This window comes from Scardinius erythrophthalmus (genome assembly GCF_964197995.2).
Source record: "Scardinius erythrophthalmus genome assembly, chromosome: 17".
NCBI classification, from domain to species: Eukaryota; Metazoa; Chordata; class Actinopteri; order Cypriniformes; family Leuciscidae; genus Scardinius; species Scardinius erythrophthalmus.
In genome coordinates, this window is record NC_138237.1 from 19,596,433 (window position 1) to 19,614,853 (window position 18,421).

General features: G+C 37.9%; 1 protein-coding gene across 3 annotated transcripts in view; it reads right to left on the reverse strand.

Moving 5' to 3' along the window:
- Nucleotides 1–18,421, reverse strand: part of arhgap32b (Rho GTPase activating protein 32b) — a 119,239-nt gene that overhangs the window by 37,162 nt on the left and 63,656 nt on the right. For all 3 annotated transcript variants that reach the window (XM_081390183.1, XM_081390185.1, XM_081390184.1), the window contains exons 3-5: nt 16,634–16,742; nt 14,672–14,763; nt 14,484–14,568 (exon numbers count right to left, since the gene is read on the reverse strand). In XM_081390183.1, coding sequence (XP_081246309.1) covers nt 14,484–14,568; nt 14,672–14,763; nt 16,634–16,742 — 286 coding nt within the window. The remainder of the gene's footprint in view (nt 1–14,483; nt 14,569–14,671; nt 14,764–16,633; nt 16,743–18,421) is intronic.

Below are 18,421 nucleotides of genomic sequence, written 5' to 3' on the forward strand. Positions count from 1 at the left end.
ACTGAACTATTGTTTGATTGAGACCTTAAGGAAAGCATCTACACTTTATGGGGATTCTTCAGCTAATCATTTACAAGCACTCACAGGCATGAAAGATTTTAAAGTACTATGGGTGCTCAGGAGGTACTGAGCTCCCCGCAAGAGCGGTTACAGAAAATCCATTTAGTGGATCCATAGCGCATGGTTACGCAGCACTGATCTGAAGTACAAAGCATGATGTCAATGGCCCTGGTGAGACTTGAACACATTAGGTGTCACTTAAAAGCACATCTGCAGCCTTTAAGTGTGAATCAAGTGAGATTAAAGTGAAGGTATGACCAAGAGCAAAATAAAAGCGTGGGAAAATAAAACAAGCGGTGAGCAAAAAGGGCAAAGACGACTTACAGAGGCACAACATCCCGTTTGCGCTCATTAACGCAGCATCTTTTGTTCACCCCAAGATTCCGGCTGCACGCTGGAAGCTCAATTCAGATGCCGTACTCCTAAACATTCAAGGATTCCCACCTTCGACTTCCATTAGTCAAGCATGCGTGAAAGTAAAACCGGTTCTTTTTGTTCAGCACAAATCCACTCGGCAGAACACAGATGTCAGTTGAGTTTCCCACCCCCTCCGGAGTGCCGTCCCGGCTGAGTTGTTGTGAAGCACAAGGGTTGAGGTTCCCCCTTTGGTGCTTTCCTGCAAACTTACACAGAGTGAAGTGCTGGCTGGTCGACTTTTTGCAGAAATCCAGTTGTTTTCAGGGACTTCATTGCAGTTTGGTTTTCCTAATTTGTGATGAGATGCTTCGGTCCCTTCTTACTCCATGTTATCTGAAATTCACTCACTTAGTTTGCTGGCCAAAAGTGGTCTGGAGAACACACAGAAGAAAGTATGATGAAAAAAGCAGTTCTCCCTTTGCATTTGTTGTGGTGTCCTTTCACCACACGCTCTCGTTTTCTCTAGACTCTATTGGTCTCCCCCCCCCCCGTTCCCAACCCCCAGCGCCTCCCCCATTCACTAGCTCTCAGTGGTACAGTCCCTGGGACAAAGCACAGGGCCAGTGAGCCAAAAGAAACAGTGGGGAGAGCTGTGAAGAGGGGGTTGCCCTTGTAGGAGCACAGAGCGGTTCTCCAGCATGTGCCCTTCACTCGCTGTCCTGATCCTCTGGGACCAGTGAAGTCCAGAGCAAGAGAAACAGAAGGGACAGAGACAAATGTTAGTGCTGCATTGAGAATGTCTGGAGAATCCTTCATGAACGACAATGGCTGCTTGAGGCTGTATTGTCTAATAATCACACTATTGTAGTAGCACAAAAGACAAAGAACGGAAACAAAGAGCCTCCATATGTCTCGCACTTTGGCAGGGGGCGCTTTCCGTTCACGGCCATTTTTAATGACCTAATTATCGTGTTCATTGATGAAGACAATAAGGACAGGTTAGGATAGTTGACTACTCCAACAAATTACTATTCTAATGGTGAGGTTGACCAATTAATGTAACTTTTTAAAAGGGATAGTTTACCTAAAAAAAAAAAAACATTTGAGAGTGTAGAATAGAAAAAAAACAAGGGTAAAGAAATGCCTATAGGTTTGGACAAGATGGTGAGTTAATGACAATATTTTAAAGGAGGTTAAAGGGAGTGGGTTTAGACATACAACTTGATTTCAGCGTGCTAGTATTTGTATGATCTCTTAATACACCCCATTTTAATCACTGCTGCTTGTCAACAATACATTAAACATTACTGTCAGTCTGCTGTGAGCAATGTTCCCTTTTTTATACACAATTTAAATGCTTGTTCATGAGAATTATGGTAGTTTTGTGTAATGAAAAGTTATAGCTATTTAGCCTATTTGTTGAATATCTGTCAGCTAACTTATTTTAGGGCTACACTAGCATCCATACCCCAAAGATTTGTTTCTGTTAGATATGATCTTAACCCAGGCTTATTATTCAACATTTTCTTACCACCAACCAGTCAACTACAGTACCTATCAAAAGTTTTGCAAAGAAGTCTCAACAAGACTTGGATGCTCACCAAGGCTGCATTTATTTAATCAAAATCATAAAAAAATATTACAAATGTAAATAACTTTTTTATTTAAATATATATTTTAAAATGTAATTTATTCCTATGATGGCAAAGCTGATTTTTCAGCATCATTACTCTTCAGTGTCACATGATCCTTCAGAAATCATTCTAATATGCTGATTTGGTGCTCAGGTAACATTTCTTAATAATGAGAATAATAATATTATAATGTTATATTAATTATAATTATTATAATGTAATAATTAATAATATTATCAATGATAAAAACAGTTGTGCTGCTTAACATTTTTGTGGAAATAGTGATATGTTTTTCAGGATTCCTTGATGAATAGAATGTTTAATGAACAGCATTTATTAAATTTATTAAAGCATGTATTAAAGTTTTTTTCAAAATTTCATTTAATGCATCCTTGATCAATAAAAGGATTTCTCTTTTTTTAATATTACGCAAATGTTTAAATGGTATCATTATATCAAGGCAGATTTTAAAATTATTGCTTATTTGTTGATTTTGAAAGTTTAACCTGACTTCTAGTTCAAGGTCTAATGATGATAAGACGTGGCCTGAGGCAGTGACTGTGACAGAAGTACAAAGACAAGCACACAGATACATATTTACACAACTTTCAGCCATAAATCAGTGCAGGGGACAAAAAAAAGCAACGGGTCACTCCAAATTACATCACTTGTGCCATCACAGCACATCTGAGGGTGATTAAAAAGATTTTCCTGGAGGAGTGTTGTGAAATGCGGCAGTCAACCACACGGAACGTGAGAGAGATCCAAGAGTCCTGCTATTCGACCTGCAGAAATGAGAAATCCTTCCCAGGAGTCCCACTCGCTCAGAAACACATGGCTGCTTCAGTGTGAATATGTGAGTTTGAGGAGGGAGGCTGGCTGGTATCAGATGTGTTTGGATTATTTCATGGAGGTGGAAGAGGTCATGCAGACCAAAACAAATATGACAGCCTAGAGACTTTAAAAATGACTTGGCTTAAAGCTATGACATATGACGTACCATTAGCTATAATAACAAGAGTGTGTTCCAGCAAGATTAGAAACACACATGATGCAAGTTAACAAACAAATCATTCTCCTGCAAAGTTATAGAACGATTACCTTTAAAGGGCCAGAATTGTGATTCCATTGAATAAAGAAATGCCAAGTCGTATGATTATTCAGTTACTCACTAATGTGTCTGGATGAGCTGCAAAAGAGCATTCTTTAAAATGGACACATTCCAGCTGAAGATTTAACACCCTCAAGCATCCAGTTCCAAAACAAATCCAGAGGCTGAGTGTGGAAAATACACATTCCTTAAACAGAGGAATTCACTATGGATGGGACAGGATTAGTCAATTAGTGAGATTGAATAGCTTATTTATTCTATAACATTTGTTTTTAACATCTATCGCAGAATATAAATGTTGAAATTGAGCTAGTTAAGAATTGTTTCATAATCTTAAAATTATCGGTAATATATTATATAAAAAAATCTGGGTGCTATTTCAGTCACGTTTCACCACACAATTAAACAGTCAGCATGCTAAAACCCTCTCTGAGAGGACCACAAAAACAGGTTCTGTATCTGTGAATTTCATCAAAGCTCACAAGGACCATGTATAATACAACATTTGCAAGATTACAAAGATAATATCTTCAGATTCATTCCCTTTAAAGCATTATGAACTGACATCAAAGTACCGCTTTTGCAACAAATTGCAAGGCAATTTACATTAGACTTCAAAACTGCCTGCTATTATGCATAATCTAATAGATCTATGCAATAAAATTTTAATTTTGCCTATGTATTTGTTGAATCTGTATATATCAGTTATTCTATTAAAGGGGTGTGATTAGTGTACACTTGTTGCTAAGAAACATGTCTGATTAGTGTCTACAAAAGATAACCCTAAACCGTCCTAAATATACACTGGTTCTTTATATCACTTTTTTAGTCAGTCAACTACACGTCAGGTGACTAATCACTTTGGAGTCACAGGATGGCGTCACAGGATGGCATCATAATGCTGATTGGCTGATGGGAACAATAACACTAACCCATTAGTCCCAAACCTTGAGCTGAAATGTTCAAGACAGAAGACAAAAAATACTTAGAGGTCCAAAGTTCATTTCACAGAACCCTCTACAGAAATATATAAAAGTGTTTTGCTGCAAAGAATCAAACATAATTTCCTCTGAGTAATAGATTACCTCCCAACCTACATCTTTAAGCAATAAGAAATCAAAAAAAAAAAAAAAAAAAAAAGATTCTGTGGCCACAGTGGCAACATGACCTTGAGGGACATAGCATCATCGACTGGATCATACATTAAAATAAGACTCTCTCTCTCTGAACAGCTATAAATATTATACAATTAAAATCCACTAGTGACCTAGTTCATCCAGATTTGCCTGAAGAGAAGCTGGGCATCCTGCCAGCTTTGCCAGGGTAAATCCCTTACATGATTCCACAAATCACGCTTTGAGAGGACATTCAAGGAAATGGGAGGTCACTGAAATGAACACGTCCGGTGTGACTGGTCAAGAAACTGTAGCATAATCTGTAGCCAGATGAATAAATTTCACATTGTAGAGTGATAATACAAACAAAATATTACCTGTGCTTAAAAAAGTATTTTCTGTGGATAGGGCGGGGCTGGAGAGGTCTGTGCGTATAAAGTGGTCTTCCCACACACTCTCCAACCCAAGGGGGGTGGAACGAGTGGTATTTTTGTCGGGGCTGCAGAGTGGTTGTGTTTTTGAGTGCGTTGCCCTGTGGGCAATAGTGGAGTGCTCCATTGTTTCATTGCAGAGGAGGGACCAAGATAAAGCAGTGCCTCTGAGGATGACATAACTAAGCAAGGTAGATTTGAAAGGGTTTAATGTGGATGAAAAGATTAAAGTTGATAAGATTAAAACACACAGAAGAAGGTAACAGACTAGAACTATAAATTGTTGTTGGATGACCAATCATAACCCAATTTCTTTCTTTTTTATACATGCACTACCATTCAAAAGATTGGGGTCTATAAGATTTTTTTTTTCATGTTTTTCCTAAGTCATTATAAGTTTTTATAAGGCTACATTTATTTGCAAAACAGTAACATTTTGAAACACTATGAACATTTTAAATTATTGGTTTCTATTTTAATATTATTTAAAATGTATTTTATTCTTGTGGTGGTAAAGCTGAATTTTCAGCAGCCATTAGTTCAGTCTTCAATGCCACATGATCCTTTAAAAATCATTCTAATATGCTAATTCAGCACTCAATAAACATTTAACCGTTAGGTTGAAAACCATTGTGCTGCTAAATATTTTATTGTGGAATCTCACACATTTGTTCAGGATTCTTTGATGAATAGAAAGTACAAAATAACAGTATTTATTTGAATACATTTTTTACTCAAGTAAATAAAAAAAATTAAAAAAATGTTATGCTATGCTATGGTATCAAAAATGGGGGGAGGGGGTCACATCTAATAATTTTTTCACCCCTGATAGTTTTGCATCCCTCCAAGCACAAACTAGTTATTGGGCTTTTGGCCTCATCTTCTGTTAATGCAGACGAGCACATTATGTCTTGCAGCGTGCAGTCAAATATGATATCAGAATATTTTCTGTGAGGGTTAGTGTTAGGGGATGGAATATACAGGGTGGCGCCATCACTGATCTTGAATAATGCACACCCCTCAGTAAATGTGCAGTTGCGCCCCTGTGTGTACTAAACAGCCTCAGTCCCGCACTGTTAATGATTTAGGCTAGTTTGTCAGCTCAGCCTCAGACATATAAAGGTGCTTGCACACTGAAAACACATTGTACTGCACAGATCGATAACAAAGCCAGCTCAGCAGCTAGTAAACATCCCAAAGAGATCTTACAGCATGTTTTCCCCAAACAAGGTCCACAGCAGTACAAGAGCAGATGCTATTAGAACACTGCACATAGTGGCTACATGTAGCTATTTAGCAGTAGAGGGACTGCATGGAGTGAATGGGGTAGTCTGGTGCTTAACAGAGATATTCTTCTGTAAAATGTCCTCTTCTGGGACTGCTGTCATTTGTAAGCGCAGTTTGATTCCTGAATCAGCATTGTTAATGAGTAGAGGGCACAAGGCAGGGCTAGAGGGAGATTGGAAGGGCAGTCTCCAAAGGACTATTTCACAGGCCAGTTCCTCCTGAAATCTCTACCCCACAATACCAGCTGAGGCATTTTGTCATTAACAAGCATACATGGGGTCAACTGACTGACATGATTTATGTGGCCGCAAATGTACACACCGTTGAGCACATACGCAAACTGCAGTCTGAGATGCTCTGATGGAGAGAGGGGCAAGCCACATGGGATGTCATGCCTTGACTGTGCACAACTCTTTGGGGTTTGTGCATCCATAATGCTGACTTGGCAACTGATATATAAAAAAAGTTCTAAAAAGCCCAGCTTGCAAAAGTAATACATTTTAATGAAAAATCTCACATCGGAGAGCTTGCCAAATATTAGATCACAAGCTGCTTTCTGCTTCGCAGGGTCTTTATTCAGTTTCCTGTTTCCTACACACTAACGGTCTTTGCACAGATGCACACTGAGTCTGAAATTTTCGTATGCGTTTTTTTCTTTTTTCCTCTCTCTTTTTAAAAAGTGTACATACAATACTGAGATTGCGTAGAGAGGAAGGAGAGTTCCACCTTCGCTTGTACGGTGGCTCTAAATTGTCAAAACACCTCTCAAAATGCTTGCTACGGATGATCACCGAAAATCAAACCCGAACCAAATTTTATGATGGACGAAAGTTTTGGAGGCAGCGTGTAAACGGGATTGACACAACGTGAGGTCGTATTTATGTTTTTAACGTGTGCAAACATTTCGGACGAGAATTTCGGACGCAGTGTGCAATGACCTTAAGCAAGGAATATCTGTAGAAGTTCACTTTACTTGGCAAAACCTGTACATTTGGAGTATATATATATATCAAAAATGAAAATTCAGCTTTGCTATTACATCAATAAATTATGTTAAAATATAAAGCAGTCATTTTAAATAGTAAAAATGTTTCACTATATTACTGCATAAGAGATTCTCACTTAAAATGGCTGAATACCCTGTGAAATCTATTTCACCAGTGCACTATTGGAAGACTGGTACTGTATGTACTCATAATGTGGCAAGCAATCAATTTACCATTCTACAGGATAGGGCTAGGTGTGCCAACATGCGTTGAAACAAATAAAACACAAGAGAGTATAATCAGACACTGAAGAAATCGGAAAGAGAGCCATGCATTAAACAACGAAGAACTAAACTGGTGGAGTATTCATGTGTGGAAATGAACTCCTGGAACAGATTAGTTTTATGCTGGAACACAAAATATAGATACTCAGTCACCTAGAAGGCAGAATTAAACAAAATAATTCCCGTGTCATAAATCTGGAAAGCAATGTTAACAAAGCAGATGCTATTTCCTATAGCTTGCCCATTAGCACCAGATGGTGCTGATCAACACATCAGTATTGCCCTAAAAATAAACAGTTGACCAGTCCAATGCAGGATGAGAATCCAATTGTTCATGGTCTGTGGTGGGAATAAAAAACAAGCAGAGAGGATAATGTTTTTGTTTTAGTATTCTGTTCATTCAAGAGCCCTTAGTAGCAAACACAACTACCACCCACTCCTTATTAAACTAGCTGATTTGATAAAGAGTGTCGTGCTCTGGACTTGCTGTTACACTACGTGACTCCAATTCTGATTTACATAGAGGGCACAAGCAAGTGTTCATGTCAATGTGATGGCTGAACAGTGACAGCAGCCATACTGGCCTGTCTGACCTGTGGGTTAGAGGCAGCATCTCTGCTCCAGGCTGCCTAATAGCTGAGGAATAAATGTGTCATGTGCACCAGCTGAGGGGTAAGAGCATTTGACTTTCTCCACAGGCAATAAAATGACTAAGAGATGTGAAGATAGATTGCTGGAGAGACAGAGGGTAAATAATAATAGTCAGGCTGTGGACGGCAATTCAAACAGCCTGAGACAGAGCCGAGAATAGCACAGGATGAGCCCTGCTGTTGAGAAGCACAGAAGATTGATGTATCATAACACGTTGGTGACAAAATTTAAGAGGATGAGAGAGAAAAAAGTTTCATGTCTGTTGAAAAATCCATCTTCTGATGGTAGCTGGTTTTACATGTGTCTAACTAGACAAAACTGGTCTTCACCCGGTCCTAGCTGGTTTTGGTGGCTGATAAGCCGGTAGACCTGCACCTGGCTAAGCTAGTTAACATTGTTGCAGAAAACAGCTTAGATTCCTTGACTAGCAAGTATGACCAGATTTCTTCCAGCAAGGGACTGTTTAGCCCTTAAAGTAATTCTGGCAGATACTGTATTTAACTTAATAATAATTTTCAACTTATGACCAATAAGTGATATTAGCCAATAGTTCAATTTTGCATAAATAATAATAAAAAAAACCTAAAAAGTTAATTTAGGCATTATAAATGCACAGTATGAAAAATGAATATAAATTTTTAATAATAACTAAGTGTTAGATGAAGAAAAAATTAATTTAAAAATGCAAACAGGTGGAAATAAGTCTACACAAATATCAAATACTAATATTTAAACAACTCAGTCAATGACTTATATAGGACCAATATGCCATGCACTCCTAGCTAAAATATGAAAGACTTTAATATTCTAAAACAGGAGCAGGTGGAACCAATTTGAGACAAGCAAGCACATAAAGAGATGCACAACGGACCACAGCAAATACTGGGCAATGGGCACATTCCCTGGCACAGGCCCGACCCGACAAAAGCTCTAGGTCGAGGGGGTCGTATATCCAGAGAGTATACAGAGTAGCTATATAAGCCTGGAGCAGAAAATGGGGGAAGGGACAGTGGGACACTAAAAACACGGCCACTGCCCTCACTCATTCACCAGCAGGGAGGGGTGCCTATGAAAACTATTTCCTCCGGTACCAGTCTCAGAACACTGGTACAACATACACGTGTCATCCACACACATTTCCAAGCGGCTGATAAACTTAAGACATATCTGTAATTGAATTTAAGTTGCACTTTTGTCTTCCACTGGCTGTGGTTAGCAGTCGGTGCCAGTTACCACACGGCTGCAATACAAGGCTGAGCAAAGGCCATGAATGAAGCCAGAAGACAAGCTCTCCATTGTGTGCAAGAAAATAAACCAACATACAATTGGCGTCCGTATCCAACAACACAATTAAGACATCAAATGCAAAGTCACCTCCAGAGATTTAAACCACAATTGTTTAAATGTCATGCAACAGGCAGAGGAGGGCACAAAAATAAAAAAGCATTCAAGAAAATCTAAACCATGTTTTACTAAAAGCAATGTCAAATGACCATGTACAGCAATGTAACAGTAAAATCAATGAGTTATGCTACAAGCAAAAGGGTCAATGCCACGTGAGCAATGCAGCGATTATTGCTAAACGTTTTGCTGTGGGGGACATGAACCCCCTCCCATAGTGGCACACATTAATATGGGCAACAGCTTTAACAATGGTACAACCAGGGCCTAAAATTAACACTCTCCAAGAGCCAAGTGAGAGTAAAAATCAGCATTGGGGAGTATATGAAATGGGGTCACTCGCCAGTTGGCCTGTAACATTTTTTTGAATTCTAACAAATGCATGAACTAACGGAACCAATGCTCGGAACAGTAGACGGGTCAGCGCAGAATCATCACAAAAGTTTAAGCTTTGACAATTTAAATATTCAGGCACAAGATGATGCGTTATTTGCGCGCTGTGTGGAAAGTTTTGTGCGCACACATACGAAGCGCACCCAGGAAGCCGAATACTAAAATGAGCACTTTTTCACGTTGTCTTGCACTTGAGCGGAAAAATGCACAAAAAATGTATTAAAAAACTAGCGACTATACAGTCGGTTATGTCCTAGAGGAATGTGAACAGTTGAGAAAGTAAATGCATGTGTACCGTATCAGTATTAGATTTGTGCATTTGTTCTTAAAGTGACAGCAGCCTAATATTCCTGCTGCTGTCTGTTTTTAATGTTCATCAAACAACAAAGAAAAAAAAAATCCCCCACTGCTCTTGACTGAATAACTTTTGTAACTTTAATAAGAATGATTTAATAATGATGTTTAATTTTTAATAAGAATGATTTAATAATGATGTTTAATTTTTAAAGTGAAGACTATGCAGTGTTATTTTACATTTGCTTGCTTTATTAAATTTCAGTACCTAAAAACTACCTGAAAAACCTGAATAAGACTTTGTTATATTGTATTTGTGCTTTAGCTTGTAATTCAATTATTTGTTTTTATTTTATTACTGTCTGTTTACTTGCCTTTAATAATGTTTTACATTTATATTAGTTAGGCTAGTAGTTTCAGCTGTGGTATTGAAATTTGAATACAGAATTGTGAATTTTCACTGGAATCTAAAATGTTGGTGTCATTACTGCCGGTTATTGCAAAAACAGTTTCATGGCCGGTAAAAAATATTCATGGAAGGTAAATGTTTAAGTCACCAGCCATTGGTAGGTGTAGAAAAAAGTTTGTTTCAGGCCCTAGTTACAACAATGGCAGTATACATTTAGTTACAAATTATTTTCATTTCAAATTAATGATTTCTATTCATCAAAGATGAATTTACAATTTACAATAAGGTCTTATTCGTTAACATTAGCTAATGTATTAGCTAATATGATCTAACAATAAGCAATACATTTACAGTACATTACAGTATTTATTAATCTTTGTTAATGTTGGTTAATAAAAAGTCGTTCATTGCTAGTTCACAGTGTTAACTTATGTTAACAAATACAACTTTGATTTTTATAATGTACTAGTAATTAACATTAAGATTAATAAATGATGTAGAAGTATCGTTCATTCTTAGTTCATGTTAAAGTAGTTAACTAATGTTAATTAATGAAACCTCATTGTAAAGTGTTACCAAAAAGTTTCTTTAGCCAATTAGAATGATTTCTGAATGATCATGTGAAACTGAAGATTGGAGTAATGGCTGTTTTCTATTTTCAAGTATTTGTAATTGCAATGATATTTCACAATATTACTGTCTTTACTGTAGTTCTGATCAAATACATATAGCCTTGGTTAGCAATCAAGATTTCTTTCAAAACCAAAAATCTTTTCAATAGTAGTGTATATTGTGCATCCCCTTATTATTATTATGTTTAAATTAATTTGTCATACTCAATGTAAAAATAAGGAAAATGAGCATTCACAAAAAAATCTAAAATCAGCAGATACCAATGCATTTTTAATGATAATCACTGATACCTATATGGTAATAATATATTGTGCATCCTTAATTAACTAAATCAAGTTCATGGCTAACACAGTAAAAATATTTGTGGACAACAGTGTTTCTCTGGAGCCATTTCTGAATGCAGAGAAACCCAGTCATTCTGCTGCTCTTTTGGGAGTATCAGTCAGTGATCTGCCTGTAATTACAAACCATTCATAAATCACCAGCAAAAGGATGACATGCTTCTGGAAGGAACTCCACAAACATAGCTAAAGTATCCATGCCAGCAGCAGCTGCTGTACAACTACAGGCTCATTCAATTCTGGGCTGTAAAGGACTTCTCCGGATTGAATTGTGTTTTGTGCATAAACCATGATTATGTGGCAGAGTAAAGAGAATTATTGATGTTCTTCATTGTCGCCATGGTACCCTGCTGCACTGAATGCAAACTGGTCCGATAAGAGAAAGAAAGGAGCTGCCGCCCTCTACTGGACGCTAGTGCAGGCTACAATCCGCTGCACCTAGATGGTTTACACAATCCTAGAACGACAATAATCTATAAACAGCAATGAAGAAATGTCGACGCTGCAACATGTGAATGCAAAATAGCTGTCTCATATTTCGGCTTTCCCAGGGCAATTCCTCCAAAAGCAGGATTACTATTCAGTGTGAAGGCCCCCTGAAGAAACCACTGCTTCACTCCCTCCCAATTGTCTGGCCCTCGACACCATGCCAATCTATTTTCTCATTCTGTAAGCGCTCCATTATACCCTTAATCCCAAACACAGAGACACAGAGATCTCCGACACTGTCGCACCACCCCACCTCCTGTCCCTACACAACAAGGCGCTATTCAGCATTCCCACCAGTCCTTTTAGTCTTTCACAGAGCCTTGATACAGTTTATAATGAGAAATGTAAAATATGTGAAAGGGAACAACACTGTGAAGAAGCCAAATTTATTCAGTACAGATAAGTAGGCTAAAGTTTTCTTTCCCACATCAAAAGATGTCGCAAGTAGGAATGTGCATACTGGGCATTATGGGCTTGCTGCTGCTTTTTTTGACATCTAGCACCATAAGCGTCATGTTCTAAAATGTAGTCCAGTTAAAAATAGTTCTTTAAAAACACCATGTCTATCTGTTTTTGAAAGGGAGAACGTGTCATTGTGAATGCACTCTAATCCCCTCTAGATTGCTGAGCTCTGTTACTGCCTCACACCGAAAGTCATGCACAGTTCTGACCCAAGCTGTCACACTTCTCTAACCTAGTGGTTCCCACCCTTTTTCTCAGGGGACACAAGTCATATGAATCACGAGTCATGTGTTTCACAAGTCATATGCTTCACAACCACACCTTTAAAGTAAACTTGTGTAGACAGGCAGTTGGAAAATATAGACAGAAGTATTATTAGAAATTTAGCTCATTCTATTAAATTGCAAAACATCTTTACCAGAAACCCTATGCTTGCATTTTTTCTATGCAAATGCGTCTATGTGTTAAATACGTAGTGGTTTTATGAATGGCTAAATATAAAGACGCAGACTTTCACTCTGTCATGTCCATTTGTTTTGATAACCGCAAGTTCGTAGAACAATAAGAATTTTTATTCAGTTTGATATTTTGTCATGGTTCTTGCAGCTAGATGGAGCTAAACAGAACTGAACAGAACGCAAGTGACCTGAAATACATTTTTATTTTAGGTTTAGTTTAAACTGCTTTTAAATGGAAACTTACACTAAAAAAAAAAAAAAAAAAAAAACTTATTTTTATCATCTATGAAACACATCTGTTTATTAGCCTGGATTATTTAAATGTGATGAGTAAAATCATTAGCTTCTCTAAAATCAAATACACTCTTCAACCCCTCAGACAGCTCTGATGGGGGTGACGAGCCACAGGTTGGGAAACTAAAGCTTCTCTAACCAAGCAAAACCTCAAAAGTATTTCCCCAAAATACCACAAAAACACAAAATTAAAAATGAGGCCAAATTTTGGTCTATTAGCGTTTAGCAATTACTAAACTTACATCAGTGTGAATTTCTGACTCTGAAAAATATATACACTGATGAGCCAAAACATTATGACCAGTCACAGGTGAAGCAAATATCATTGATCATCTCCTAATAAGTCCACATATTAAAAGATTAGTTCACATCAAATTTAAAATTCTATTTCAAATCTGTATGAATTTCTTTCTTCTGCTGAACACAAAGGAAGATGCTGATGTACCCCATTTTTTTTTAGGAGTGTGATGCTGTGGGCAATGTTCTGCTGAGAAACCATGGGTCTGGCCATTTATGTGGACGTAAATTAGACATGTGCCTCCTACCAAAACATTGTTGCAGACCAAGTACACCCCTTAAAGACAAAGATGTTGCCTGGTGGAAATGGCCTCTTTCAGCAGGATAATGCACCCTGCCACACAGCACAGCTGTTAAGGAATGAATTGAGGAACATGATGAAAAGTTCAAGATGTTGCTCTGGGCTCCAAATCCCCCTTATCAATCCAATTTAGCATCTGGGATGTACTGAGGCAATGTGTACAGTAATATGTATGTGTGTGTGTACATATTATATTATATTATATTATATTATATTATATTATATTATATTATAAATATATATATATATATATGCATATTAAACAGTGTTATGAACTTATGATTCATTCATTTATATAATTTCCTACATTTAGTGAAGATGAACAAACTCTAAAACCTGAGTCTTTCTGTCATGCTTCTGGCTCAGTTTCAGTTGAGATACAATTATGATATAGCGATGCATCATGACTGAATCGTGACATTTATCGAGATGTATCGATTATGTATCGAGATAATGTATGGTGAAGTAGCTGAGGATGCCCAGCCCTAGCAGAGGAAATAGTCATCTGCAAGAGTGCTACTGCAGGTTTGAGAGGGATGTAATATCACATTGATCCTCACTTTTCAATTCCCTGGAGCCTTGCATTAGAGACACGCTGCTGTTCCTCTCCCAGCTGAGGCACTCTGGTGTTATCTGCACACCCTTGACAGTTTATTGCACACTAACACGCATGCACAATAGAATTTAATCTCCCCTTTTGTCTCATTTTCAACACTGTCCCTTTCAAGTCCAGTCACTGAGAGCCACTCTGTAGTTAAAGCAGGTTTACTGTTATTAAAGGACTTACGATCTTACCTGTATTGTCCCAAAGTCAACATTTTCATAGTGGAAGTGGGCACATTCGGCTAACTTTGGGAAGTGACCCTTGGTGAATGAGAGTCTGAAAAGATCACAGATCGGTAAGTTTAATATTCAGCTACTAGAAACATGAGGATAATATAGAAAACTTTGTGACTTTGGGTGTGTAAATGTTTGACACTTACTTTTTAACATTCTTCACCTTCATACTGGCAGTGCTGCTGCAGGAGCGCATGAGAGGCTCAGAGGTCAGCTCTGGAATTTCAGCACTTCGTGCCTGAAAGAGAGATCAGCATGTTATCAGCTAAAGACAAAAAAATTAGGATAACCTAACACCTCCCCGACAGCTCTCTCATTTTTTTACATTTTAAATTCAGAATTTTACAATACAATCACTAATACTCATGCATTATATGGGCAGGGGCTTGGCCCAAATGATAAAGCACTTGAATATAGTTTAACAGGACATGAACAGTCTCCTCCCAAATCTTTGTGCAAAGAAGAGCTCAAGAGAGACAAATCCCTCTCACACACACAGTGTCATCCTTAAAAAGCTCAGCACAGTATAATAAGAATATAATTTAACACCACTTGAGCACCTGTAGGCACCATAGAACAGATCTACTGAGTAATGGAAGGAAAGAAAAAGCTACAACAGGGTCAAAGACAGGTTAAACCGATATGCCAAAAAACTGAATGACCCTGAACTGTTGTCTACAAAGGCTAAGCGTGCGTCCAGCATCTGAATCTTTTAAAAGCTGGTATGCTTTATAATGCTCTATTGAATTCTCTTCATTTCCTTGCCAAATGAGAGACAGTCATCTGGCAAGGCCAACCAAAACAAGCTAGTGATTCAGAATGCCCATGAAATATGAATAATGCTTTGAAAGTGTGGCTCTTAGAAGCCAGACACAGAATTATTAAAAGTATCCTGACCATGCAGCCTTCAAATATGCCATGCGGCTGAACAGACCAGTTTCTACTGGTGTAAAACATGGTGTGAAAGCTAGACTGGGTCTGGTCCAAATCTAGTTCTGTTTCATTATTTGTAACACCCAGTCTGTTGATCATCACAGTCTCACTTCACTATAAGTGACAGTGAAACTAGGTCACGACAGTGAAGAGACAACAACGACTAGAGCTTGATGACCTTGACAGTAAAATTAACGAGTTAAAATTAATACCCTGGCACACAATGTTATAACACTGAACCTAAGAGCATTAAATTAATGTATCATAAGAGTGAGGCAATACATGGTGATTCCCTTGATATGTCTTCGCTAATCTGTTTGTGCTCAAAACAACATCAGCCAACAGTCAGGTTGCTATGGAGACAGTTTTTTTTTTTTTTTATCAGCACCACTGAATGCAAGTATGTCAGTGCTGGTGAAATCATCATGAACTAATTCTGAAATGAACAAAGGCTGAGGAAAGAATGTTATAGATGGTGTAGATCATCAAAGCAGTGAAATAGTCATATTACTACACTCCTTTCAATAGGTCAACCTGGGATATTCTGCGAGATACTGTACGTCATCACTCATTGCAAAAGTGTCAGATGATGTGTTAGCTGCTTCATGACGGGGTGTATTTTACATTAATGAATGACTGACTACATTATGCTTTACATTTTTTATATAGTAATGAATAATTTTATTCAGCATGCATGCAATTAAAAGTAACAGTGTTTTTAGAATGTTTTACATAATGATCACTAAACTGTATTATTGACCATTACCCCAGGCAACTGGTTTCCTCTCATATTAATCTGTAGTCTCCTTCCTAAAATAATTCTCAATAAAACTCAAATCTACATTTCATGTCCATTCATTCATTTATTTCATAATGCATGAATTATATAAATAATTCTGCTTTGTGTCTGCTCTATAATGACCAGATCTACATTATCGCTCTGCAGGCATCTGACAAGAGCATGTTCCTACAGACAGGTAATAATGTCAGTCTATGGCACTAATATGGATCTTATATAAAATAATTATGGCTGTCCCTACCAGCAATAACCAGTCAGTCTTTAATTTTCACAGCTTCAGGGTATGCTATCTGCTCTCTTTACTACTGCAATTGTAAACGTAGGGTGTGGGAGGGAGTCACTGAATTTGTGTGAGACTGAGCACTTGGCTTCTCACCATTGCGCTGATGGTTTCCTCCCAGTCAGGTCGCTCTCGGGGGTGGATGCTTCTGGCAAGCTCTGGCACGATATCGTCTTCTTCCGGGTGCCGTCCAGGTCTCAGGCCCCTGAGGGGAGAGGGGAGGGGATGGGATATATAGAGAGAGAAGCAGCAGGGTCAGTCTGATAGCCTGTGAACTAAATGAATATACCCTGCTTTGTGCCTGCCTTTGAGAATAATGACAACGGAGAAGAGTAGAATATCAGATAGGCAGTGTGACAGCAAAAATGACATGTCCTCTATGTAAGGTGGTGATTTAGAACATCCCATCCTTCACAGAGGTGTTAATGGCAGCATCATTTCAATTAGCCGAGATGTCGAAACTAATCACAGTGACACGAAAGGGAAAAAAAAATTATCCAGCATGCACAGCAGGGAATCAAAGTGAGATCACTACAACAGCATGCAGGAATATCTGCCAATTTAAGTCAAGGGTATCTTCAGTTTTCTTTTGAAAATACCTGCAGCCTAGAAAAGTAGATGCTGTTGATTTACTTTAAAAATAACAGAAAAAAGTAATTTGGTCTAATGGGTGATATGAAAGAAAGCAAAGATATTATTTCCTTCCAACCCTGATGAATGAGAGGGTGGGAGAGACAAAGTAGCAGTCTGGCTTGTCTCACATTGGCAAAAAGACAAACCACAGCTGATCAGAGATGAAAAGCGCAGCGCGGTCAGTGGTACGGTTACACTTTCCAAAGTGGAGGATGTTCTGACAGAAAAGAGAAAATTGTTTCCATAAAAAGACATGGAATGAATCACATAAAAGTTATACGATATGGAATAAACCAATCTGGATGACCTGGAAAATGGCTTTGAATGTTTATCTATCTACTTTAAGCAGAGACGCTTGCGTTGGAGTTTAATATGTGATCCTGCAGTTTACGGCACAATAGTACATCCAGCAATTTCATAAAGTGTGCCTGTATTTTACTTTAACTATATGTTGCAATTTTACAATAAACAACAACGTGACACCACCACACAAATATGGGCTAAATTAATGACATGGTTTACATCCTTGTAAGACCTTTAATTATGCTGAGGATTTATGGAGCACAGTGAAAATGGTTCTCGCCATAAGGAATGTGCCAGGGAAGATGCTCGAGATACAGTATTACGACTGGGAGCAATGTACAGAAATGACTCATTTAAAATCACTCATATTCATCTGACATTTATCATTTACTAACAAAATTATCTTGAAAATGACCAGAAATGAACATCAAAGAAGGACCTTAGACAATACAAAAAACATAGTCTTAGGGCGTTTTCAGACCTGTAGATAATTCGCTTCATTTCGAATAAGGGACTTCACTTTCACATGGCAACGTTTCAAAGTGCACAAAAATGTTGCAAGTCACATGAGATTAAAACTGTCCACCTATTGGTCAGTTTCCACTGCGCCATGGATCGAAAAGTTTGCTCCACAAGCTTATTGTGGTTGTGACACACGCAAACGTGAGCTGCCGTGAGTTGTGGCACATGCAAACACTTATACGAATGTAGCCGTCATTCCCGCTCAAACTGATATATTTTATATAAACTTTTACACACACATATTACATATGTGTGTGTATATATATATATATATACAGTATATATATATATAGTGGGGAGAACAAGTATTTGATACACTGCCGATTTTGCAGGTTTTCCCACTTACAAAGCATGTAGAAGTCTGTAATTTTTATCATAGGTACACTTCAACTGTGAGAGGTGGAATCTAAAACAAAAATCCAGAAA